General features: G+C 31.8%; 4 protein-coding genes across 6 annotated transcripts; 1 reads left to right on the top strand and 3 right to left on the bottom strand.

The window, feature by feature from the left end:
• Positions 1–1,731: 1,731 nt before the first annotated feature.
• LOC110718184 (abscisic acid 8'-hydroxylase 4-like) lies at positions 1,732–7,757 on the bottom strand. The gene is made up of 9 exons (XM_021896993.1): positions 7,068–7,757; positions 6,430–6,751; positions 5,919–6,068; positions 5,137–5,382; positions 4,929–5,018; positions 4,665–4,743; positions 3,481–3,587; positions 3,218–3,345; positions 1,732–2,242 (listed from the first exon to the last, which is right to left on the bottom strand). Exons 1-9 carry the CDS (start codon positions 7,280–7,282, stop codon positions 2,128–2,130), a joined length of 1,452 nt encoding a protein of 483 aa, XP_021752685.1. The 5' UTR covers positions 7,283–7,757; the 3' UTR covers positions 1,732–2,127.
• A 5,601-nt stretch (positions 7,758–13,358) lies between these two features.
• LOC110718120 (DNA (cytosine-5)-methyltransferase CMT3-like) lies at positions 13,359–19,039 on the top strand. 2 transcript variants are annotated; one of them, XM_021896919.1, is made up of 22 exons: positions 13,359–13,702; positions 14,026–14,216; positions 14,305–14,336; positions 14,423–14,522; positions 15,094–15,201; positions 15,300–15,419; positions 15,509–15,593; positions 15,685–15,884; positions 15,978–16,043; positions 16,119–16,352; positions 16,468–16,526; positions 16,700–16,766; positions 16,865–17,194; positions 17,335–17,403; positions 17,488–17,574; positions 17,675–17,762; positions 17,875–17,993; positions 18,065–18,169; positions 18,256–18,299; positions 18,396–18,465; positions 18,542–18,645; positions 18,770–19,039. In XM_021896919.1, exons 2-22 carry the CDS (start codon positions 14,049–14,051, stop codon positions 18,918–18,920), a joined length of 2,406 nt encoding a protein of 801 aa, XP_021752611.1. In that variant the 5' UTR covers positions 13,359–13,702; positions 14,026–14,048; the 3' UTR covers positions 18,921–19,039. The 2 variants fall into 2 exon arrangements, with proteins under 2 accessions (XP_021752611.1, XP_021752610.1); XM_021896918.1 differs by having other exon boundaries at positions 13,360–13,702; positions 14,008–14,216.
• Positions 19,040–19,110: 71 nt separating this feature from the next.
• Positions 19,111–20,826, bottom strand: LOC110718122 (red chlorophyll catabolite reductase-like). Of its 2 annotated transcripts, none has more exons than XM_021896921.1 (2): positions 20,456–20,826; positions 19,111–19,749 (listed from the first exon to the last, which is right to left on the bottom strand). In XM_021896921.1, the coding sequence occupies exons 1-2, from the start codon at positions 20,787–20,789 to the stop codon at positions 19,187–19,189; spliced, it is 897 nt and encodes a 298-aa protein (XP_021752613.1). In that variant the 5' UTR covers positions 20,790–20,826; the 3' UTR covers positions 19,111–19,186. The 2 variants fall into 2 exon arrangements, with proteins under 2 accessions (XP_021752613.1, XP_021752612.1); XM_021896920.1 differs by having other exon boundaries at positions 19,111–19,795; positions 20,439–20,825.
• Positions 20,827–22,109: 1,283 nt separating this feature from the next.
• LOC110718123 (heat shock factor protein HSF24-like) lies at positions 22,110–25,468 on the bottom strand. The gene is made up of 2 exons (XM_021896922.1): positions 24,844–25,468; positions 22,110–23,004 (listed from the first exon to the last, which is right to left on the bottom strand). Exons 1-2 carry the CDS (start codon positions 25,045–25,047, stop codon positions 22,396–22,398), a joined length of 813 nt encoding a protein of 270 aa, XP_021752614.1. The 5' UTR covers positions 25,048–25,468; the 3' UTR covers positions 22,110–22,395.
• Between the last annotated feature and the right edge of the window lie 783 nt (positions 25,469–26,251).

The following is a 26,251-nucleotide window of genomic DNA, read 5'->3' as shown; positions in this document are numbered from 1 at the left end:
TTGATTTATATATTTTTTAAAATTATGGAGTATTCGATAACAATACAAAAGTTAAAGTGTTACAATCAGGAGAAGTTAGTGATTTAAGGAGTACTCTGATAACTATACTAAAATAGAATATTCGACCATCAAGCAACGCCACCGTCCAACCTTATATTTTTTTTTTTTTATTATTTTTGGTTGGTAAGGAAAAAGTTCCTACCAGGCCGGAACCTCTTATAAGTCCTCCTGATCCGGGTTAGTGAGCTAGGCACTTTAAAAGTAGGGGGAGGGGTGAGAAAATCCCTATCCTAAAATGCCTCTAATAAAGTTTAATACCACAAGCTCAAGATTAGGAGATGCAAAACCACTCTACCAAGCTATGCCCGGTACCGTCCAACTGCAGTTAACACCCTTTTGAGCCAAGAGATAATAAGCACTATCTTGTATCCAATCAGTAATCAATACAATTCAATCAATTCACAATGTCCATTAATGTTGTTATACATCATCTTCATACGGTATGTATTGGCACTATTTCAATCTATGGGGTGGTGTAACAATTGCACGTGTACAAATTTATGATTGACATAATATAATTACATATTACTATATTAGGCTATTCATTCTCACCTTATGTCAGCTTACACCTCACCTTAATTGCAAATGATGAACTTTAACAAAATTTGACCGTTGATTCAAATCTTTGGATTCAGCCTAATAGTAGGTTTTAAGTTGGACAAAAAAATTCGGCGAAAGAGACAAATAGTTCCATTAGTTAATTTTTCCTTATTTTGGATGGATGCAAACTTCTAACCTTGAATTTTGAATGTTAATGTCTAATCTAAAAACATTAAAATCTAGCATATACTAATGGTCGGCTATATATGCATGCATAATACATAGGTAATTAAATCACATAGCATCAATTTTGTTTCCTCTCCTTCACATCTTCAATTTGAAAAGATAGAATAAGTCAAATGTTAGCTGAATAATATACGACTTTTCATGTTAGTATGCATGTTTAAAACCATCTTTATCACTTTAATTCCTTATCTCATCGTGTCGTCTTAAAAATTCTTAATTACTACATGTAAGAGAATTAATAAGAAATAAATTAAATTAATCATTGTTAAATAACACGTTGGCTGCCTCACATTTTCTAAAGATATAAAGATATAGAAAATGTTGAAATTTTGAGCTGAGGAATTAGAGATCATACAAGTGTATAATTGGTGAAAAAAGTATTACAACCTCTGTTTCATGTTAGTTGCAACTTTATAATATTTTATATCTCACAAATAATAGCTCAAAATTACAACTAATATGAAACGGAGATAGTAATTGGTTGCATGCTTGCGTCACATAAATTAAACATACTGGATAATAGCAAGTCCAAGCAAAGCAATTAAATCATGTTTGTAATTTAGCGATTAGTTGTTAATTCCGTAAATTCTAACTAAATGCATGCATTAGATAAATGTTAGTTGTTAGCGAATTGTAATATATAGCTATCTAGCTAGTCTGAATATTTATTTATATTATATCAATTTGCAAGTGAAAAGTGTTTGTTATATTGCAAATAGCTACTACGCACTTCATTACATCAATAACCAATAAGGATATTTACCGGTAAAGAAAAGTTTGAAAGAATAATGTGTATTAGACTTAAGACATTTATTATTGTCAATCTATATAGATAAACAGCACAATATATACAATGACTATTTTAGTCATAATTGGCTCCCAATAATAAAACTCTATTCATAATTTATAGTACTTTTACATTTACAACATGCTATTGTAAAATAAAATAAGTTAAGGCCGTTACCAAATCAATTACTCCATACTCCATAAGAAAAATTGTCCATCTCTTTGAGATGTTTTGCATTATTTATTATTACAGTTGCATAAAAATAAATTTTTAAAAAAATTATTTAAAGACAAACTATTTAAAACTACTAAGGTTGGCTTGTTTAATCAATCCAAATTAAACTCATGTTATTAAAGAGCTTAAATAATTAGCTGACTTGGTGTACCTATCGTCTGCCAAGTCAGCTAGCATTATTGTAACATACACTATGCTAATTTGCTATTGCTATCTAAGACCATTTTCTTTTACTATTACTACTGTGCTATGCATGTGTGCTATTGTTGTGTTGAGTTTGATTGCGATAATTTCCAGAACTTCGTTGGGAGTCCTTGTTCCGGTATTGGAAATGGGCCATATTCAACACCACCCTGGGGTCCCACCACTTCCCACCTGCCAAAAAAAGAAATTAGAATTTTTTTTGTCATTTTATTTAATTACAAACTTTATATCACTTTCATTTGTCTAAATAGTACAAATTGATGTATGCATATTTGCACAATTTGGCAATTTGCTAAGCTAATTATGTGATCAGTTAGTTATGTTATCTATTCAGCACAAATTAAATACTAATAAAAACATTGAGTTAAAAAACACATAAAAATGTGGTTACTATCAAGTTTTTTTCACCAAATTTAAAAATTGCAACTTTTTTGTTTTGTTTACCTCCAAACGCATGCATCCATGCAACATGAAAATACGACCTCATAAAATTATAAAGTGAGGATGTGATTATCATGTTTAATTATTTATCATGCTTGTATTTTGAGGAATTGCTGCCTTCACATGAGAATAAATGCATGAATCTCATATGCAGAAATGACTATATGAGCCAAAAAAAAAATTGTGGTTTTGATCGGTAAATAGTTACTCGATTTTTATCACTTTGATCCCTTCTGCAGTTGTGCTAGGCATTATTCACCTTATTCAATGTGCGGTTTCAAATTTTGTAAGACTTGATATATATAGTCAAATTAGTACGTATTTATCGTCTGAATTGAATTACTATCTTTATAATTATTTTTTACTCTAATTTAATTTGATTTTAATAGGAATACGTATAATAAGTAATAAATAATAATGAGATTAGAGTGAAGAGAGCAAATCTTACTCAAAGTCTTTAATTTAATTTATTTATTGATCAATACCTGGCAAAGTAAATTGTTTTGTATTGTGCTAAATTATAGTTTTATAGCTTCATTACAAGGATTGAAGAAGAACTAACCAAAAAATAAAAAAATATGTATAATCCAAGCAAATCAAACTATATAATTGATGATATACGATCTAGTTTTCTTCTACATGTTACTACGTATTTAGGATGCATGATGCATTATATATCAATAAAGACAGTACATGTAAATATACCTGAATTGGGTGACGAGATGATGGATAAAAACGAACATCAACAACTTGGCGACTTCATTTCCAGGACATGCATGGGCGCCATAACCAAACGGCATAAATGTGTGGGGCTTATTATTCATTGTAGCTGCCTGCACTTATACGGCACCAACATACAACATATTATTACTCATTAGTACGTACTTGAATTAATCTAAGCATTGATTTGTGACGATCTTGAATTATTGCAAGAAAATTTTTTATTTCTTATACGGAAAAAAACATACCTCAAATCTCGAAACATCAAATGTTTCTGGATCTTGAAAAAACGCCGGATTATGATGGATGTTTCGAAATAATGGTAATACTTTCCACCCTTTTGGTATTAAGTACCCTGCATTAATTCAAATCAACAAATTAAATAAATTAAATTCCACTTCTGGAAATAATGTATCCAAGTAAATAGGGTTATGTTTTCTTCCAGAGATGTATAGAAAAGTAGAAAACTGTACATATATAGCATTGAATTATGATCAGAATATTCCATATCATTTTAGCTGCTAGAAGGTTGACATAAGCAAAGCAGAAAATGACTTGATTAGTGTCTGATTAACTGATTTAAATGGAATGTGTTTCTTTCTTTTTTCTTTTTACTAACAATAATATGTCTGCATCAAATTGTAGCATTTGACTTTATGTCTTATTTTTTTAATTCCATCAAAGTAATGTTGAAGCTCGCCGACTACCTAGTTTGAATAGGCGGTGTCTAGCAATTATGACGAAATATGGATGGACAAAAATCCGACCTAGCTAGATTGCTTAGATATGGTTTGATTTTCTTCGGTTTCCAGAGTTTTGCTATGGTGTAACTTTTATAGTACGTATTTCATGAAGATTATTGGTTTATCGCGATGGAGGCATGTTCCTAAATACATACTCGAAGTATGTAGTATGAGTATCGCCCATGTCACATCTCAACCCTTTTCAAACTAAACTACTGAATACGGGGATGATTCTATGATAGTCAACCTAAAAATGACCACTATTATACTAATTTTTTATTGGCTGATTTTGATTTATTTTTAAATATTAAAATTAATTATTAATCATTTATCTATTTTTTAAAATTTCATTATTAATTTTGAAATAATTTTTGATTTTTTTTTATAATTTTCCTAATTCAGTTTTTTTATTATTGAAATTAAAAAAAAAATCATTAATTAATTATTAAAATATAAAAAATAAATTTTAAAAATATGAAGAAACATTTATAATTAATTTTGACATAAAAAATAAATAAAAATCAGTTAATAAAAAATTAGTATAATAGTAGTCATTTTAAGGATGACTAACATAGAATTTTCAAATACGGAGTATTTATGTTTTAAAAGCTTCTTAAAATTTTTGTACTGGTTATAGGACTTGAATAAATATGATCAAAATAAAACACAACTAGCAGCACATTATTTACCATCATAAACAACATCTTCAACTGCTTCTCGATAGGTAAAAGATATAATGCTGGCCATCCTTAAGCTCTCCAACATAACCTGAATTTATGCACCAATCAGTTAACTAAAGCTGTATTTCAAATTATTAGGTAAAATATTTATTTAATTCTTTTATAATTAAGAACTTGACATGATTATACTTAAAAAAAAAAAAAAAAACACTTATTTGAAAGAACATAACATGTTACTTTAGCAGACGTGTTATTTTTTATTGGACATGGTACCTTATGTGTAACCGTCATCTCCTTAATTTGTGTCCATGTCAATGGTCGCTTTCCATTGTCATTAGCTTTGTATATTGCCATTTGCTCACTCTGAAACGTTTAATGAAAAAGAATTTTGTTAAGCAAACTTAAACAACATTGTAATTAAATGTCAAGCATGCATCTTATATTCCAACAAAAACAGCAAAGTGCATAATTAATAAATCACCTGTATGTCCTGAAGTAAATTGTGGTAATCAGTAATGTACTTCAGAATCCATGTCATCATACTAGCAGCTGTATCTTGAGCAGCAAATAAAACACCAATAACATTGTCAATTATTTGATCATCACTTAAGGGTTTTTTATCTTCATTGAAATTCAATAGACATCCAAGAAGGTCATTTGTTGCCAATCTTTTTTCTCTCCTTTCGTTCATTATCTCTCTTATGATTTGTCCCAGCCTCCTTCTTGCCTATATTTTTTTTAAACAAGAGCAATATTAGAAAACGAAAATACGGTGCATCTGTAAAAAAAAAAAAAGTGCGACTCTTGGATAGATCGAAGTTCATTTATGCACGCAAGGTTCAGAATTTCCGAACTTACTGTTACTAAGCTATTTCTTAACGGGAACAAGAAATGACAATATTTTACATGAACTAACCATGGTTACTCCAAGCTTAGCAATTAGTATCAAGTAATTTTTCTCCTTTTTCTCATGATTTCCTTTATCCAAACAAAGTATAAGTGTTAAACACGAATACACAGTGTAATTAGTTTCCTAACACTGTTTTTAATTTTATTCTCCAACTTAAAGTTTTGGGTGATTAAAACCTAAGCTAGCACTTGAAGGGCGGAAATGTAAGAAATTCTCTCAGTCAAATGTCTTTAATTATACTTGATTCAATATCGACAGGACTCTAAAGCAAGTCATACTACGTATATGCATAATGGAATATATAGGCATGTTAGATAATGCATAAGATTGAGTAGGAATATCAAGAAACATACCTTAACAGATTTGAAGTAAGAAGTGCCAGGGATCATTGTAGGAAAAGAGTTGTAACCCTTATCCAACGTGATGTAATTTTCCTTTAATTCTTCGTTATAGTAATTGTCCAGCTCACCAAATATCGATAGCACCGCTATGTCGAAAGTGAACTGCACACCAATCAAAATTAATAGCCAACACATCATTCATCAATCATTATCATATCTAGAATATACATTTAATAACCATGCGACAAATGAATTGTAATTGTTAATTAGTCACCGGAAAAAAAAAATAATAATGAAACTAAGTAGGTTACAAATTACATCCAAAATATTACGGAGTTACTATTATTACAACAGGACATTGTTAATGTGAACGTAAAAGTAGTTTCACCAAGTTAAAAAAATGTTCTCTTTATAAGAAAATAAATTAATTTCTACTATTTATATGAAAATGTGATAAAGTAGATTTAAGTGTAATACTTTTGAAACCAGAAAAAGATACATAGTTTGGACATTATTGTCTTACCTTCTTTAATTCATGGAAGACGTGAACTTCCCGACCGTCGGCCCACGAATCCAAAGTAGATTTGGCAATGGCTTCAATCTTGGAAATACGAGATTTAATGGAATCTAATGAAAGAGAAGCTTGAACCAATTTTCTTATTTGAGCATGGTATGTGCCTTGTTGAAAGAAAATTGCCATTGAACCAATCAATTTTTCCTTGCTCTTAGGATACGTAGGCTTGAACAAGTTAGCTTTGGTCATCAAAACAAACTTTAAGGCTTCCAGACTTGCTAACATGATGCATGGGCACCCTAATATGTGGGTCTTAAAAATGTCCCCATACCTAAAAAAAATATTCAAAACAAGACACCCATGTGAGAATTGAATTAGTACACGTACAAATTTATTGATTGACACGATCATATATTTTAAATTATATTTCTCCATCCCAAAAAGTAATCTTTTATAATCAAAAGTTGAATTTTTAAATAATATTATAGTGTTCGATTACTATTTCTTATATCTTAAGTAACTAAATTTTCAATTCATCTATTCAACCAATCAAACAACATCAGACGCTGCAAATCCCTCGACTACACATTCGTAAAACTTAAACCAATATAGAATGTTCATGGAGGATAATCGGGGTTCACAATAACCTTTTTTGCCTAGTGGTAAAAAACTCGTGTGGGCTTTGTGAGAAAAGCTCAAGAGTTTCACCAATATATGGCCAGCCCAAAGAACCAGGGGGAAGCTTTGCTCCATATTTGATAGATAGTCTCCATTGAATAAACTTTCTTACTAACAACAAACCATATCCAATTACAAAACTTGCCACTGTTAAAATCACTACACCAACAAAAATGGATGACATTGCGCTATCGCGCTCTCTCTCAATCTCTCGTTCTTTCTTTCTTTCTTTTTTTCTAGTTAAGACGCGCACGCACACGCACACACACGCATAAAATGAGTGGAAGCTAAGAATGAGCGATTATGCTACTTTGGGCGTGTATGTGTTACTTTGAGGATGTTGAGAATGGAAATAAATTGGGATTATATATAGCAACTTATGGAGGAAGGATTGTGAAGAGGGCCAATCTAGTGGGAAGGCCCACTTTGAAGTCATGAAGCTTTACTATTTAAAAGTGGTTTGGCCCTTGTCCAGCTGTTTGCTTATTAGAAGAGCCATTAACGTTCTTTGACGTTTTAATTTCCTGATTTGTTCACTTTTTGTTTTTATTTTCACTAATTAAGTTGCACTTTTAATTAGAGGGCCCTTTTTTTCCGTGTAACTCAGCTAGATAAAGACCTAAATAATGATTATATTGTTTCACTAATTTTTGCATGTGTATCATGATTATGATTAGGGATGAACAAAAGTTCTAGGTAATCAAACTCATAACTTGAATTGATTAGGAACTAGTAGTTTCCAAACCAGATTATAGCTTATATGACAAGATTACTTGTATTATAAGTAACAAACTAGTTAATCTATTAACTATTACTAAAACAGAGTATGTTATCGTCAGCACTGTCCACTTGTATCATATTTCACATTTTTGAAATTTAGATATTATAAACTTTTACCTTACAAGTTACAACTAAAACCTATCACTTTATCGTAGGAAATTGAAACAATTTTAAATAACACACTAATAAATGACCTTCTACATTGAAATATGTGTTAGGCGACATACATTACTAAACAGGTATAATATTATAATTTTGATGAAAATATAAAAATTTTAAATTACCATTATATTTTTGTACATAATTCTTATTTATATTCATGTATAATAGCCAATTCTTTTTGTTAAATATACAAATTACAAAAATAGGTTTTATATAAACTGTGCATCGCACCGGTTCTAACCTAGTACAAGTAATATACTCCGTACAATACTTTAATTATGTTTTTTTATTGGAAATAATACAGAAAATTATCCTTGTAACACCCCCGATTTACTAACTAATAATAAATGAGAATTAAAGAAAAATAAACAACCTTCAAATAAAATTGCGGAAGCATAAACCTAAATCGAAGGTATCACTGCCACGCTCAACAACTTGTCAAGTGCTAAGGCTTACAAAATCCCAACAATTACAACTCAATAATCTAAGTGAGCTATTAATAAACCTTTACAAACTCGTTATAAAATACTAATCGAAACACTTGAGCTCCTTTAGCTACGATCACTTGATTAACCTGTTACAATCTTGACTGCTCACGATTAAGGACAAATTCCAAAATAGATCGTTGCAGGGCCACCATAAGAAAAAAAAACATGGTCGCAAACACAAGTAGCAAAGCAAACAAATAATACACACGTCAGCAAAAAGATGAGTAATCACCATTGATCAAAATACAAAGAACAATAGAATAATTAACATAATTAACTCACTTAAACAATATAGTTTAAAACCACATTACACATTGCACTCTGGAAATAACCTTTGTCAAACTCAACCTCGAGTAATAATACAGAACTTTACTCAATTAACTCATTTATCCCATAAGTGTGCCACACTCTTTGTTTTATACATAGCCTTGGACACGAGTAATTCGAATAAATAAACCAACAAGTATAAAAACTTGAATACTCTCAATAACCAGAAAACACCTTAAACCATCAGTATGGGTCAAATCCCACTATAAGGGACCATAAAAAAAATAGTAAAAATTGTACCTCATTCTTAACTCATCGTTATCATCTCCTTACCGACATGCCAAGAACTAAGGTATATAGCGCTGAGCCTCAAACCAAAAACAAAATAATAAATTCTTAACCTTTTGATCTCACACTTTGATCAAATAACCATTAACAGGTTAATAAACAATATCTCAATAATGGCACAAGTTCCCAAATTAGTGTGATTACATATAATAATAATACAAACATTTCCAAATAGATTTGTGTGATTACGAGACAATAAATTATAAGCATACAACAATAATTTAAATGAACGTCAGATAAATTAGTAGATTACGAGCATGATTTAATAAGAATATATCTAAGTTTAAATTTACAAATATTCTATTTACCATAAATACCATTACTCCACAATAATAAAATAATAAAATGAAAAACACACAAGATACCTCGTTTGCAAGTTTGTATTGAGTCGGCTTCGAAACTTTGTATGTGGGACCATTAAAAATTTATGTGTTCCAGAATAATGTGAAGTACGGACCACAAAAAGAGGGATTTGTAGTACAAGATCTTTCGCCATTGGTCCCAAACCTTCTTATGATGATGATCAGCTTAAGTTTTCCTGATCCAACGGTAATCCATCACCCAATTTGGGCGGTGCTAATCACGTTCGATCTATCGAGAAGGTGGGTCCCTTTATTGTATCTTCACTGGCATTTGACGTGGATTTTAGCCCCTTTCCTCAACTATTGGGGCTCCTCTTTCATGCACATTGACATTGGACTCTTGGTTTAGTCACTATACTTCTATGTCACTTCTCATTTTTAATGGAGAATAATTCATTTTAGTTATGTTGAGTAATAGCCAATAGGAGTGCCATATAACTGTCTCTCACTAATCAATCGTATGCCATCATTTAAGGGGGCGGCATTGTCGTCGGTAATGGTGTTGTCCTGAATTTATTGAATACATGTATCCTGGTTATTGTAGCAATTTTTATTTTAAAATAACTAATACGAAAAATTGGAATTAGAAATAGTGGTTCATAATTTTCTATTGTCATTTTCTTAATTTATTTATGTGGTTAATGCACTAAGAGAGGGACCTTATATATTGTAACAATCCCGTTAACAGGATCAAGTTGTATATATTTTTAATAATATTAATAAATTATTTTCAACCAAAGTTTCATTGGTTTTTTCCCTTTAATTTTGGGGAGGGCATAGGACCAATTCCCCCCCCCCCCACCAAACAAGTTTTTCCTGTACAATATCTTACTACTATATATGTCATATATGATAATGTATCATAAATATTCATTAGATTTTTTTGTTTATGATACATTATATGATAATGTATCATACATATGTCATATATGATAATGTATCATAAATATATATATGATAAAAGTTTTTTTTTACCTGACCTATTTCTTTTATCACGTTTGTCGATGTACAACTTTGACCATCCATAACTTTAATTCTCTATAAGTAAAATTTTTAAAAGTTATATATTGTGATAGTACTTATTTAGACTATTCTAACAAGATCCCACATGAACATGTTTTGCTTTATATATAATTCACAAAAGATGGTCAAAGGTGGGGTGGTGAATAGTGTAAAAAGTTAAAGCGAGTCAAGTATAAAAGAACGAAGGAAGTAATATTCAGTAAAAAAAAATTTAAGTTCAGTAAAAATAATTTCAATTCTTCAATAAAAATAATTTTAGTTCGGTAAAAAATCAGTAATTTCAAAGAAGAAATATAATAAGAAATTGGTAAAAATAATTTCAGTTTAGTAAAAATAATTTCAGTTCAGTAAAATAACTTAAGTTCAGCAAAATTAAATTAAATTCAGTAAAAATAATTTCAGTTCAGCAAAAATAAGGCGAAATAAATGAAGCCTAAGCATAGATATCATCTATTTAAATTCATAAATTGGCCAATTTCAATATACTCCGTATTAAAATAAATAAAAGTAATCCTCTCACAATCCTGCAACCCCACCTTAGCTCTCCCCAAATGGTAAGGGAATTACATCCCCTAACATACTTTGTATGGATAGTTTTATTTTTTCATTATATACACAGAATACCCTAAACTTTAAAACCTCTACTTCACTCCTACCTTCAATCCCCCACCTTTACTTTCTATAGTAAATTAACAATCCCATTTAACATAGATCCCTCAAAATATTGAAAAACTCAATGAAATCATGATTAAAAATATTATATTGAATCCAAATTTGGTCACTATCATCTCACCTGAGCATTATGTTAGATAAGCCTTAATCATTTAGCTAGTCGAACTTTAGTAGTAGAGTAGTGGGTTTAGGACTTTAGGGTGGTCCAAATAACACCAACATACCCAAATGGAAGTTAATACCGTCCATAAACAATGAAAACAAGTTAGGTTGATGTCAAAAGCAGTAGTATTGATCGTTTGCAATCTCCCTATGAAAAGGGATCGTGCACCTCTCGAGGGAGCAACCATTTTAAATGGTACACAAACGCAACTTCAAGGGGGGAGGTGTTGATATCTAATTGAAACACTGGTTAATTTTTGCTCACTTTAGGCCCACGTTTGTAGTGGGCTGCCCATATCCAAAATAAAATCAGTCCTTCCAAATCCATCAACCACAATTTTTTATTCTACTTATACTCAGTATTTTTGTTTACTATGCATTTATTTTATATACGAAATTACAAAGACAATGATAAAAGTTATTTTCACCTCTAAACACTAATCCAGCACTACATAACAAAAAATACAATTATTTAAAGTCAAGTCAGATCAAATCACTCTAAGCTACTTAAAAGTTATTGTCAAACACATCTTATATGTTGAATGAATTTAGGTTGCACTTGTTGATGAGAAAGCTAAGAGAGTTAGACCACTTACAGGATTTAGTGACGTCTACGTCATTACAACTATACAATTAAGTTTTGCACGACCGTGTTTCTTCTCACAAATGGTGTCGTAACACCTTCAATTATCTTTTGCATACTTTATTTAGTATATTGTATGAGACATCTAGACAAGCCTAAAAACAATATCTTTGTATTTTTGATGTCATAACCTTCAAATCATAAAGTTCTAGATTGTATGAAGTACTCCGTATATTGATTGGAAGATGAAGATTTATCAGATGTTTATCTAACTAAGTACGTATGATTCCCTCGTATAAGACAATGATATTGTTTTCTCTATATCAAAGGATCCATCGAGCGCTCAATTGCTCGTAAAAATCAATTCATAATTTGTATTTACTTTTATTAATTTATCTATAATAAAGTTATTTCGAACTATTTAGATTTATGGGGAATTTGAGCGAACTATTTAGATTTATGGGGAATTTGAGTGTAATCGTTTGAGTATATTAGAATCTTAGGTTGTTTAGGATTCAATTTTCACAATATTTATTTTGAGGGGATTTTATGTGTGTTATCCGAAGGTGAGTGTTCAAGCGTTCCCCTTAAAACTCTCTCTCACACACACACCACCAAAAAAAAAAAAGAAAAAAAAAGAAGAGGAACTCAGGTTAAGTTCAACACTTCAACAAGTTCAACCTATTTCATACTAAATGGCCATATACTAGCTTAAATTAAAATAGGCCTTTTTTTTGTTCTATTTGTAAACATTTTTTAACAATTAAATACAAAATTCTTTGGAAATTCTACATCAATACAAATCCAATAACATCTCATTTCATTATTATCAATACAAATATGATCAATGTTTGCTATATCAACCAATTACGATACCAAACCAAGACAAATAATATCAGATTAGATGAATTGAATATACACTTAATCTAGAAAGAAAGAATACATATGTACCTAGACTAATAGTGATTGGTGCCTTTTCAACTAAATAAATAAATCAAACACATTTGCACACTTGTTATTATTTTTTTTAAAAACGATAATATCTTTATAATATGTTTTGATATTTGTACTGTACTATTTTTATTAATCACAAAATTTAATTACAATATAAATAAAGTGAAAATATAACGGATTATAACATTGCCAAATCTTATACCCGTGTTCCGCTTTAATTTACTTTGATCAAACCTATTTAACTTGTCTTAGCTCATTTAAACAATCAAACGTTTCATTAATTTTGCGCAAATTACTATAAATGACTAAGAGTGAAACTTATCATTAATTAATAGCTCATAACAGCATAAACCTATTTTAAATTATTTAAACCTATCTCAAACTACATATTATTAACTTAAATAAGTACTCCGAAAAAAATATATAGAGTACTCTATATCATATTGTATCTACAAAGAGTAGGCTACTCTTCTGAAAAAGATCAAAAAAGAAAGCAGATGTTACTGAGTACTGGCTAGTAGGCTACTAGTCTTTTGACTCTAATCCAAGAGATCACAAAATAAGCAATCAGAAATTTTTTTTGACAAAATTACAGCATTCCGATTTTCCCGCTCATAATTCAAAAAATAAACATTCAAAAATATTTCCATATTCACCTCTTCCACCTTCCCTCAATTTAACCCACGCTCAATTTAAGTCCTTTCTCTCTCCTCACCCACATCTCTTCATACACCGCTTCTACAGTATTAACTGCGCTCTCTCTTTCTCTCTCCCTCCTCACAAACATCGCCATCAATCCTACGGTAAACTCTTAATTTTCTTCAATTTTTTCATCAGAATTAGGGTTTATGATTGATTTTTGTTTTTCATCTATTCTGCTTTTATTTCTGTTGAATTTTTTTTTATTAGTGTTAATAGAATCAATTTTTTTTTTTTGACGAATTATAGTCTGGATTTGTAGTTTAAAACTGGCAATTTTGATTTTTTGATGAACAAGCTGAAATTTTTTAGTGTATTTGACAATTGAATTAAATTTAGATTTTTTTTTTTTTTTTTTATGAGTTATAGTCGGAAATTGTAATTAGAATCTCGTAATTTTTATAAGCAGGTTGAACAATTACTGTAGGTTTTTTGCCAATATAATTTTCGATGGAGGAGAGCGTGCCGCAGAGTCTGAAGAGGTGTTCTGCGGAAGAATCTGTACAACCAAAGAAGAAGATAACAACTTCGTCAGAAGAAGAAGAGTGTAAATTGATTGGTAAACCTGTTCCAATTCAACAAGCGAAGGCACGATGGCCTCATCGCTTTTTATCTAGGGTAAAATTTTGTCAAACCTAATTTTGTTCTAAATTGAATGTTGGTTAAATTTGCGTAAACTGAAATTTTTTCATGTATAAAATTACAGGGTAAAGTGGTAAATGCAGCAAAGTTTTCAATGTAAGAATTGTGGAAAATTACAATTCGGTTTAATTAATCAGTTTGGTTGTATTTTTTTAGTTGATTTTATTTGTGTTACTTTTCAGAGAATGGCATAGTGAGGAAATTTTGCAAGCCTCAAACCATTACACCCAAGCTGTTGTTGATGGAGTTGTAATTAAGCTTCTTGATGATGTATACATTCAGGTTGGGATAATTTCTACTTTGACAATTTATTATATGTGTGGATTTAATTCTTCGGCTTTCTTAGTATTTCGTCGCTTGCTCAATTTGTGATTTCTGTGCAATGTTTAGAGTAGACTTGATTGGCGTTGAATACAAGCCGAGTTCTTATTGTAGTGATACTGATATAGATATGGATTTAGTCAATTGAGATATACAGATTCGAAGTATCCTGAATTTTACATTGTTATTTTTTTCGATATCATCTTAATTAGAACATTAATTATGCTTTGCAGAATATAAGTTCGATTCGATTGATGAGTTGTGTCAATTTGGACTCTAGAAGGCTCAACTTAAATTTATATATATGGTAGTGGCAACATATTGAATTTTTTCCTACATTGTAGGGTTGATAATTGAGAATAAATATTAGTAGCATAGGTATATTCATGTTATTATTATTCCTTATATGGATTAAAAAACAATACCAAATTATTTTTGGTAATGATTGTCGAAAATTAAAAGCATCAACATCTTCAACTTTAATCCAACTGTCCTGTTCGAGTCAAGCAAATGTCTGAGTTTTTTTCTACAGGGAGAGGAAGGGCAGAGAGATTACATTGCCAAAATCGTGGAATTTTTTGAGACTGTTGATAAGGAGCAATACATTACAGCTCAATGGTTCTATAGAGCTGATGATTCTGTGAGTCTCCAAATTATGTTTTTGAAACAAACAAATTTGTCAACTAACTGTTCATTGGAAGAACTGTTTACTGAAATTTTTGTCTCGTATTTTCTCAGGTCATTAAAGATCATGCAAATTTTGTTGATAAAAAAAGAGTATTCTTTTCAGATATCAAAGATGATAATCCATTGGGATGCATTGTTAAAAAAGTCAAAATCGACTATAATCCTTCAGATGTATGTTACATTTGAGTACATTAATTAGTCTGTATTTTGTTGGCTATGTTAATTTTGTAAAAGTTATCTAATTCTATGAATTTTGATAGGTTGGGGTGGAGAAGCCTGATGATTATTTATATTGTAATATGCGATATAAATTACCATATTTGACGTTTGAAAATATGGTGCTTGGTATGTTATCCTTGTCCACCATTCTCTACTTATTTCAATTTAGAGCTGGCTTGCATTCTTGATGTAACTTTTAACATTCATAATGATCTAGATGAGAAAAACCAAGGCAGTGGTAGTGATACTTCATCAACTATTTCAAGTGATCATAGTTCAAATGAAGCCATTGATGATGCTTCTAGTAATGCTCAACCAGTCAATGAGATGACATTATTAGATCTATATTCCGGTTGCGGAGCCATGTCAACAGGCTTATGTCTAGGTGCAACTTTATCGGGAGTAAAACTTGTAAATGTAAGCTGAACTGTTAACTTATTATGATTGTTTACTTTGGATACAGTGACTGAGTCATGTATTGAAAATTTTCTGTTTATAATTGTTTTCTAGCGATGGGCGGTAGATTTGAACCCTTATGCTTGTGAATCTTTAAGCAAGAACCATCCAGAAACTAAGGTGACTTTCTAACTCTTGCTTACCCCTACCAACAGTGGAGAAGTAATGGCAGAGTATAACAAAATATTTTTACAGGTGAGAAATGAGATGGCTGAGGATTTCCTTGCCCTATTGAAAGAATGGGAAAAGCTTTGCAATGATTTAGTATTGTCACCTGCACCCCCCACGGAGATGGCGAATCCCGAAAATGTAGAGGAAGAAGAAGAGGATGACGATCCACTATCTCCTGGAGAGTTTGAGGTTGAGAGTTTACTAGACATATGTTATGGGGATCCCAATAATGTGAGAAAACGTGGCCTTTACTTTAAGGTATTTTCTTTCTCCCTAGCTTACGTAACACGAGAAATCTATGAAATATTATTGTAGTATTAAACATCTATTTTTTGGAAAAAACACATTTGAATTCTATAATTATTGATTAAAGGTACACTGGAAGGGGTATGGACCTGAAGAGGATACTTGGGAGCCCATAGATGATTTGAGGTATATGACAGCTTTTATTTATTTTTTTTTATTTTTTTTTGGCAATAAAATAAGGCCTCCTAGTCTTCGCATACTAGAGGCTAGATTATGACAACTTTTTTGTCATTGGTATTCTTCTGTTTTACTATGCTTGCTTTTTATTTGTTCTAATTCTTTGCTTTCATATATTACAGTGGCTCTGAAGAAAGGATTAAGGAATTCGTTACAAAAGGATACCAATCAAAACTACTGCCTCTTCCTGTAAGAAATTTGTGCTTTTGAATTACATTACCTAGTGGCTGGTGTCTTTTCTTTTTAGTATACAAGTATTTATGCTTATATATAATGCCAATGTATAGGGAGATGCTGATTTCATATGTGGGGGACCTCCTTGTCAAGGGGTTAGTGGATTCAACCGATTTCGAGATACAAAGAATCCTTTAAACGATTCAAAGAACCAGCAGCTAGTGGTTTACATGAACATAGTTGAATTTTTAAAGCCAAAGTATGTCCTCATGGAGAACGTGGTGGATTTACTGAAATTTGCTGGAGGATTTTTGGGCCGCTATGCTGTTGGAAGACTTATCGGTATGAACTACCAAACGCGGATGGGGATCATGGCAGCTGGATCATATGGTCTGCCTCAATTTCGCATGAGAGTGTTTCTATGGGGTGCACACACTTCACAGGTAAATTACTAAGTTGTCATTGCGGTTGACTGTTCTTATCCTTACATATAGACCCTGTGAGGTAGTCATGCAAATGTTTTTACCCCCTCCTTGTAAAGTAAAATCTTCCATCAGTACTCATGATTTGACTTTTGTGACAGAAACTACCTCAATTTCCTCTCCCTACTCATGATGTTGTTACAAGAGGCGGGGTTCCCGTTGAGTTTTCAGTAAGGCATTCTTTGCACATTAAAAATAAAGCTATTAAGTTAACGACACTATATGTTTGTAACAGTTTTGTGTAATACATGCAGGATATTAATGTCTCACATGGCAAAAATAGCTCTGTTCAGTTAGAGAAGGCTCTATTATTAGGGGATGCTATCTCAGATTTACCTGAGGTACATGTTTGTTGGATATTTCAATTGGTGTAATGTAGCTGTTGCAGAAAATCTTTGTTTGTTTTACTACGTATAAAATATTTTATGTTTATCTATTCAGGTAAAAAATGATGATGAGGAAGATGTAAAGCCTTATGGAGGAGCTCCGCAATCAGAATTCCAGCGGTATATCAGACTACAGAGAGAGGGTGGGTTTATGGATATTGTAGCTTATTTCAATTTTGTGCACATTTTATTGCTAAATTCTTCACCTTTTCGTATAACTTATATGATATTTGATTGTGTAATTTTGTTTATCAGAAATGGTATCATTCAATGGTTCAGCTGAAGTTGCATTAAGTCATTTGCTTTTTGACCACCGCCCCTTGAAATTGAATGATGACGATTTTTTAAGAGTTTGTGAGATTCCTAAAAAAAAGGTTTGCAATTCTGTTTTCTTTGCAACATTAGTTCAATAAGATTTTGTTCTTATGCCTTGTATTTTATATAGGGAGCAAACTTTAGAGACTTGCCTGGGGTGCTAGTAGATGCTAAAAACAGGGTATCCTTGGATCCTAATGTGGAAAGATCACTTCTTCCCTCAAAGAAACCATTGGTGAGTATCACTCAGATAGTCAAATGCTTTCTTCGTCTATATAATATGTTATTGTAATGGTGTAACCTTAAAATGTTTATGATTAGGTTCCTGATTATGCAATTTCATATGTCAAGGGCAGCTCTTCCAAGTATGTGCATTTATTTTTTTGGTGTTAAACTCTTGTTTTATACGAAGTAATAGTTTTTCCTTTTTACTAAGATATGGTCTATAATGTTTTTTTCAGGCCATTTGGTAGATTGTGGTGGGATGAGACAGTGGCCACTGTTGTTACCCGAGCTGAACCTCACAACCAGGTAAACTCTCATTGCTTGCAACGCATATTGGAACACTTATGGCACTTGCCATATTAACGATTTGATCTTTTTTCAGATTGTCCTACATCCTGAGCAGGATAGAGTGCTCAGCATACGGGAAAATGCAAGGCTACAAGGTTTTCTTGACTGCTACCGACTCTATGGCCCTATTAAGGAGAGGTTAGAATTCTGAAGATCAAGTTATTTATCACAAAAAACTGTTTTTCACTAATATTACTTTTAGAGGAATTGTTTATGTACTGTTTAATTAAATGTAATTTTTTTTTTGTAACACGTTTGATAGGTACATTCAAATCGGGAATGCAGTAGCAGTGCCTGTAGCTACTGGTCTTGGATATGCTTTCGGCATAGCAAGTCAAGGAAATGTTGACGGCAATGCTGTGATGACGCTACCATTCAGATTCCCTCAATGTCTTGCTCGTGAGCAAAATTGAGCTGTTATTTTTAGAATCTTAGTAAAGAAGCAATTGTGTAAAAGTGATGGAAACATTTATATTGATTCAACTTTTATGATTTATATGGGGGAAATTTTGAGATTAACATTAACTTCAAACTCTGGATTGACAGTTTTTTGCTGAATATTCAATGTACTCTGCAATAATAATATGCAGAAAGGAGAAAATGTAATCCTAGAAAAAAGTTATCAATACAATGTCTGTGCTCAATTGATTACAAACAAACCTTTCTTGATTTACGGTGACTACAAAACAGCTTGTAGAACTTCTAAAACACGGTCAGCTTTTTCTTGACCGAACATCCTAGGCAAGCTAGATCCAATATCAGTCTCAATACCCTTACTCTTAAACAAGCTATCCCTCTTCTTCAAACAAGCCTTCTCATCATCTCCAACATCTCGTTTTTCGTCTAATGCGCATAAGCTTAACCATATGTTCAACACCTCTTGTGCCACATTACTAACATCGTCCCTCAGAATCTGCTCCAACCTGTCTCCTCCACTTGAGGAAGTGTCTACACGAAGCACAACTGCAGTAGGAGAGAAGACGGAACGAATGTAAAGGGACGGGGAGACATAAGGTTGAGCTTCAGAGATTTTGTCAAGGACCTGCCTTTGCTTCTCTAGTTCTGTATCTTCATAAAATGTCTTCAGGTATTCAGGGTGAAGGATCAGGTCCTTTCGAGGAGGTAAATCGAGGATTAGAACCAAAGATGTGGGACTACTTTGGATGAACTCAATCACCAAGTGGGGTGCATCGGTTGAGTTGTTCATGTAAGATGATAAACTTGTGATGTTTAAAGCTGCTCCTGTTGGTAGTTCACAATGTAACCAAGAACTTAGTATGAAGTCAATCTGCAAATGTTGCAGCAAAATGTTAATGGTGTTGTGACTAAATACAAAAATAGTCATGATAATCACTATGTCTCTTGCTCTTCATTAAAGTTCATGTTTCTTTTTTCGGACATTCCAAAATAATATTTTTATGAAGTAGTAGTTCACTAATCTCTATTACCTATAACAAAGGAACACAATATTATGCCTAATGTAGCACATAAAATGGTCGTTTGGTTCACAGTCTTCACACACAAACACTAATACTACTACCAAAAGTACCAGCAATTCTACAAGATGGAGGAATTGCCAAATATACTTTCTATGTAGCCAATGCAGGTGTATCCCCCCTATATTTCCTGCGAATCTGCGATTAATCAGTTAACATTTAACTTTTTATGTCGATCAAAGAACAAGTTATTCGATTTTAACCAAAGGTCACGTGTTCGAATCTCAACAACGGAGTAACACGCCAACACGTATTCGGAGTCAAGCCAATTGATCACAAATTCACAACAAATTCTTCTAAGAAATTAATAATTTCCTATTTCAAACCATGATCACAACTACTTAACTAGCAAAACTATAATAACATAATTTGTAACTAAAATAATTTTAAAATAAAATAATTTCATACAAATTTATGTTGTAAAGTTGAGAGTACCGAAGAAGAAGGAGCACCAGAGCGAAGAAGAAGAGAAGCATGGGCGGTCCCACATTGGTTTTCTAAGTACTGAACATCCTGTGGAAGTGTACATGGTAGTAGCAATGAATCAAGGCGATTCTCAACCGTTGATATCAAATCAATCATCAGATCTTTGATAGGTGGTGATGCGTAAGGGAAGTCCTTGAATCCTGGCCGTCCATCACTGTTCATTGATGACGATCCTACACAACAACGAGTAAGAGTTGATGTAGGAAATCTGAAATTGGGTAATGATAGAAGAGAAGTCTGGCAAAATGGTGATGTTTTTGAGGGGAGAGAAAAGGGAAAGTGTGAGAAAATTAGAGCCATACGAATTTGTTCTTTCTTAGACCTTCATTTGGCTTCATAAAACTTTAAAATAAATATACAAATGGGCTAGTTCTACTAAGGATTTGTGGGTAAGCTATCCATCACTTGTTTTGGGCTACAAAATTGGCAATATGCCTTGGGCTTGATGGTTCTTATAGATAGAAATGGCCGAACTGGCACAAAAATGGCCTAATCCGACACGAGCCCATCATAAGCATAATACGGCACGAGAGGCAAGTAGGTGGGCTGTGCATAGGCTTCATTTTCAAAATGTAGCACGAACTCGGCACGAGCACAACAAGTGGACCCTATTTTGTCACACTTATTTTTGACCAATTTACACAAAATATATACCAGTACAAATTATTAAGTAGCCTATTAGGACGACACATGGACTGAGCTATATATGAGCCACATTTATGAAAGTTTGGCACAAACCCAGCACAATACGACTTTTTCTTAGCCTGTTCAAGACACGACCTGTTTGACCACTAAACACGTAAGCACAGCATATAGGCCTACACGTCACGGGCCGTACCCATTTTTAATGGTTCAACTCAATTAATAAATTTTGCTCATATAGTCATATGCACGGTCACTTTGTTTCTATGAATAAAATACATACATTTGCTTTATATTGTAAAGTCTGTAATACCTAATCTCTCCATTCATATGTTATATGGTCAAAGTTTTAGAGCTTTGATCACATGTTTCCATTATTCTATGAAAAATCTATATCTATCAATCTTATTAGGTTTGTAGTATCACGTGGGATTATAATTTCTTCTTCTTTTTATTTTATTTTATTTTTATGCTTTTTCTACAACATTAATTACACATTAGTTTATATGAGAGATATTAGTGTAAATGTGTTTTGCGGAGATTGTAAAATAAATAAATGGGACATATATATAAGGACATATCCAGTTAGCCTCAAAAGGAGTATTAACATGAGATAGGGATACATATACAATCTAACCAGTTGAGTTAGTAAAAAATTAGAGATATACCCGATTCCTAGTATAAAATCTTACGTACTGTATCTTTAATTTTTTTAAACCTCATTATTTTTATTTGAGAATCTTTCTATACCAAAAAAGAAAAAGACTTGTCTTATTAAAAGATTGTTGCCAAGCAAGTTGGATTCCAAGTTCATACACATAATAAAAGCTTGTTCAAAAGATAAACTATACTACCGAGTATTTGATGATTCCACTTGAAACTTTCTTGATAGACTTTATTATATTTATATTGTCTAAATTATACATATAGAATATGTACGAGAAGCAAAGTGTATAATCTACTTACTTTAACAAGATATTAGAGGATTAACCCCAAAATTATCTCTTCATTTTTTCAAGCCAAGATTCGGAAATGAATACATACATAAATACATATAGCAATATATAGTCCAAACCACACGAAAACATCTATAACAAATTACAAATGCATATTGTAATCCGCCGTTGTTTCATCTATCCATCATACATCTTCAAACTTCAACTACCACATTGACTAATCCATAAGTACCATAACCATAAGACATTTCTAAAACGATAAAATCGATCAAATTATGCAATAGTATTATTGTATATGTAGTATTAATTTATGAACGAATCTTCATGATCTTTCGACGACATTGGGCTCCATTAAAGCCCAAATTAGAATTATTGTCCCCTTGAAATTCATCATAACATCTTCCTCTTTTCTTGACCCCACCAACTTCATTCAACCAAACACCAAACAATTTCAAACCTTCTTTTTCATCATCATCATCTTCTTCTTCATTATTATCAACACCTCCAAAGTCATCTTCTCCAACAAACCCATCTTTGTGGGCCCCACACGCTACCACCATCCCCTGCCCTAGGATATGGTTTATCTCATCTGGGCCCACTTTTAAACGGGCCGTAAGAAAGCCCATTAACTCTTCACATTGTTTCTTGGTTTGGGCTAGCTCTGAGTTTAGCATCTCGTTATCTCGTCTCAATTTCTCGTTTTCACCCGATAAATCCGCGATTTCGATGGAACCTGGTGATGACGTGGATGTGGACCCCGCATCGTCGCCGGAGATTGACGGTGATGTGACGGCGCCGGTGGCTTTTCCGGCGAGTGTTGCTTTCCGGCGGCGGATTCCGGAAAGGAGATCTTTTTGGTCTTTCTTGAATCTGTCGTTGGCGAATTCCCACTTGTCCGGCACAATTTTGCGGAATCCCTGAAATTTGTTTAAATAAAAATGTGCATTTTGTCAAAAGTGTGCGCCGTAACTTTGGAAAAAATATGGACTACTATTAATGTTACGTAGAAAAAATTTACTATGAAAATAACATAAATTCCATGTTAGTCTTATGATAAAATACAATAATAAAGTTAATGAATGTTTTGATTATTATAGTTCTTAAGAGATATTCAACCCAACAAGTAAAGCAGGAGAAAATTCTTAGCAAGATGTTGTCCAGAAGTATATACTTGACAATACTTTCATTTGACCGGCAACATAAGAGATGACAGATGAGTTATGAAAACCTTCTATGTAATGGCAAGTTTTTAGGCATCTTTAACAAAATAAAAGCAAAGATGTCCCTATACTTATACACACACTTTGCAGTTTTAGGCCTTGTTTAGCAAAAGAGATAACTGACGAGATTTTTGTTTTATAAAGCAATTAGAGGGTTTAAGTGTTTAACCACAAAAACAGTTGCTTAGGTTTGGAAAAAAGATATTGCAAAAATGTTATTGGAATTAGTCTATTCAGCTCTTTGTAAGAGTCCTGCATTTTGAGAAATTGTTAAATAAGCTATTTTATAATATATATATAATTTCAAAAGTCAGTTAAAGCATCTTATGCAAGTCATACAACTAACTAATCAAACCTATTCATGTAACTAGCTATCAACTAATTAACAAATATGTTCTTTATCTTTGCCATCATGCAATTACTCATACTATAAAAATGTCCCCATCCAAGTGTATACACATTTCTAGTTCTTATTGAGGTTTTTTTTTTAGGACATTCTAGGGTGTTAGTGTATGTATTGTTGTATGAAAATCATCCATTTTCTAAGAATGAAGCATTTTATGGGCCAATAGTGAACATCTTCGAAATTCCTCCCGGGTTAGCTTGAAAAATTTACGGTGATAAGTTATTGCACCATATCTTAATTTCTATTTAACTCACAAAACTTTAATTGTAAAATTTTACAAGCACCAATATATAATTTAAGAGATAGAAAATATGTCAAGTGAAATACTTCTACAAACTTCTCAAGTCATTATATGCATGTAATGTAATATGTAATTGAACATTTTAAGCATTCATCAATTTTTCAGCGTTCTAAACTTTTTGCATTGTTTACCTACACTATATAATTATTTCTAATATTCTACTCTGTACTTTTTATTTTAATTTTTAATAGTAATAATAAAAAAAAAAAACCAAGTAATTCAACTACCCCGTGATAACAACACAAGAAGGTTTTTTTTTTAAATCTATTTCGATAATTTCACGCATTAATTTGAACACGTTTACTTTTGACAATATCTCATGGGAATCATTTTATAATTTATACAACTCCACAAGTCCACATATTATCTTCCCTCCACTCTTTAACCACTATCGTATCTAGGCTGTAGGCACATCTAAATTTAAATAAAATTATACTATTATGTTTTCGAATGAAGTACAGTAGTTTTTATAATCCAATTACTTGTGCTCGTATTAAAAAATCGTCATAATAGTCAATCTATATATCATCTAGTGGTAATTAAAATTTATAATAAAAGGCCTCATAAATCACAATTTCAACAAATTATGGATTTGACCCATAGAAGTTCTCATTTTAACACAAGTAAATAAAAATATATAAATTCCTAACAATTGAAGATAGTTGATCATAAATACATAAGTAAACGTTGACATAAAATTTTAGCCAATCTCAGGATATGATAACAAATATAGTTGAAAAAATGAAATCAAACTCTATCGAATATCGATCCAGACCATATTTGATAAAAATTACACCATCAACATGACAATTAATTTTCGGAAACTTACATAGGTGTTAAGCTGGCGAACGAAACTTGAGAAATTGTTGTGCTTGAAGAATTTGGGCAACAAATCCTTAGCAAACTCAGCAGTTTTCCAAACAACAAAAGTTGACCCATTCTCTCCCCATGAAATGACATCATCTGAAGTTTTATCATCTACCATCTCGTATGTCTTCGTCAAAAATGGCGCAGGAATTGACCTTTGCCCCATTTTTATTCAACTACTCTATAAACTATATGATTTATTTAAAAAAAATCCCCTGTTTTCCCCTGTTTTTTCACCTAAAATGTACTCAAGAAAAATAGCTAATTAATCTAGACAAATGGAAGATTTATAATTTAGGAAGAAGAAGAACAACTAAAAAGCAAAAGGGCAGTTAAAAATTCCCATCCCCAACAATAAAACCCAGAAAGAAATGAACCAGAATACATGATTTTGCTTTTGATTTTGCCTTAATTTTTTTTGCTCCTCTGTTTTTCTGCTAATTAGAAGAAAATGGTTCTTGATTTTGCAAGATCATTTTTTTTTCATAATAAAAGAAAGAGAGAGAAAGAAAATGCGAATATGCAGATGTTTCACGTAGAGTCCTTATAAAAATAGAAATAGAGACGAAGACAAAACTCAAAAGTAAGAGATTTATAGAAAGTGACTTGACAAAACAGGGTGTTCTAGAAAGCTTCTTAAACTCTTTTTTCTTCTTTAATTTTCCAAAGTCATGTTTGAATATTAAAAATAAGAAATAAAAAATTAATAATTAAAGTGATTAAGTTCTCCACTTTCGTTGGGTTTGAAATTTGTTAATGGGAAGTTGAAGTTGGCAACAACTACTACGAGTATACTCTTAGATAAAGCCGTGTCATGTTGACGTTTTTAAGGAACTTGGAAGAAGACACTATTCTTTACAATTTATTTTAATGATATTGCTACCGGTCGCTCCCTTTGGATAAGCATTTAAAATATTTTTTAGAGTAGTTTTAACTTGGAAATGCATGTCAAATTAAGCATAAATTGGTGTAATTAATGTTATTTTAATTTCTACTTTTAGTTAGCTTATCCAACGCCCCCGGACGTTCGTTAGATCGTTAGCTTTTGTCTTATTTTAATTGCTATGGTCAATTTTTCATTTGTTTTAAATTATACAACTTGCAATTTGCAAATAGTTAGAAGCTGGGATTTTCTTGATAAATAAAGTGTACATGGTTGCATTGTGGTGTATAGTTGACTACTATCCCCTTTATCCCTTATTTTTTGCACATTTGTCTTTTTACGATTTTCAAGACGTAATATCAAAAATATATATTTTCATTTCTATACGCATAAAAATTATTAAAACTTGATATTAATAAAATATAATGAGACGGTTTTAACAAGATCCCACTTGAATATATTATCACTTATAAATTAACGAGAATTC

Source organism: Chenopodium quinoa, unplaced genomic scaffold (assembly GCF_001683475.1).
Source record: "Chenopodium quinoa cultivar QQ74 unplaced genomic scaffold, ASM168347v1, whole genome shotgun sequence".
Lineage (NCBI taxonomy): Eukaryota > Viridiplantae > Streptophyta > Magnoliopsida > Caryophyllales > Amaranthaceae > Chenopodium > Chenopodium quinoa.
Note: the sequence above shows the minus strand (reverse complement) of the source record. Positions and strands in the feature narration are given on the sequence as shown.

Coding starts and splice junctions, on each gene's coding strand:
- LOC110718184 (XM_021896993.1), bottom strand. CDS start 7,282: ATGTCATCCATTTTTGTTGGTGTAGTGATTTTAACAGTGGCAAGTTTT. Junction 6,069..6,429: donor TCTTCCATGAATTAAAGAAG/GTAAGACAATAA, acceptor ATTGGTGTGCAG/TTCACTTTCGACATAGCGGT. Junction 5,383..5,918: donor CTTACTTCAAATCTGTTAAG/GTATGTTTCTTG, acceptor AAAAAAATATAG/GCAAGAAGGAGGCTGGGACA.
- LOC110718123 (XM_021896922.1), bottom strand. CDS start 25,047: ATGGGGCAAAGGTCAATTCCTGCGCCATTTTTGACGAAGACATACGAG. Junction 23,005..24,843: donor TTCGCCAGCTTAACACCTAT/GTAAGTTTCCGA, acceptor AACAAATTTCAG/GGATTCCGCAAAATTGTGCC.
- LOC110718122 (XM_021896920.1), bottom strand. CDS start 20,789: ATGGCTCTAATTTTCTCACACTTTCCCTTTTCTCTCCCCTCAAAAACA. Junction 19,796..20,438: donor CTGGTGCTCCTTCTTCTTCG/GTACTCTCAACT, acceptor CAACATTTGCAG/ATTGACTTCATACTAAGTTC.
- LOC110718120 (XM_021896919.1), top strand. CDS start 14,049: ATGGAGGAGAGCGTGCCGCAGAGTCTGAAGAGGTGTTCTGCGGAAGAA. Junction 16,353..16,467: donor AACGTGGCCTTTACTTTAAG/GTATTTTCTTTC, acceptor TATTGATTAAAG/GTACACTGGAAGGGGTATGG. Junction 17,763..17,874: donor TATCAGACTACAGAGAGAGG/GTGGGTTTATGG, acceptor TTTGTTTATCAG/AAATGGTATCATTCAATGGT.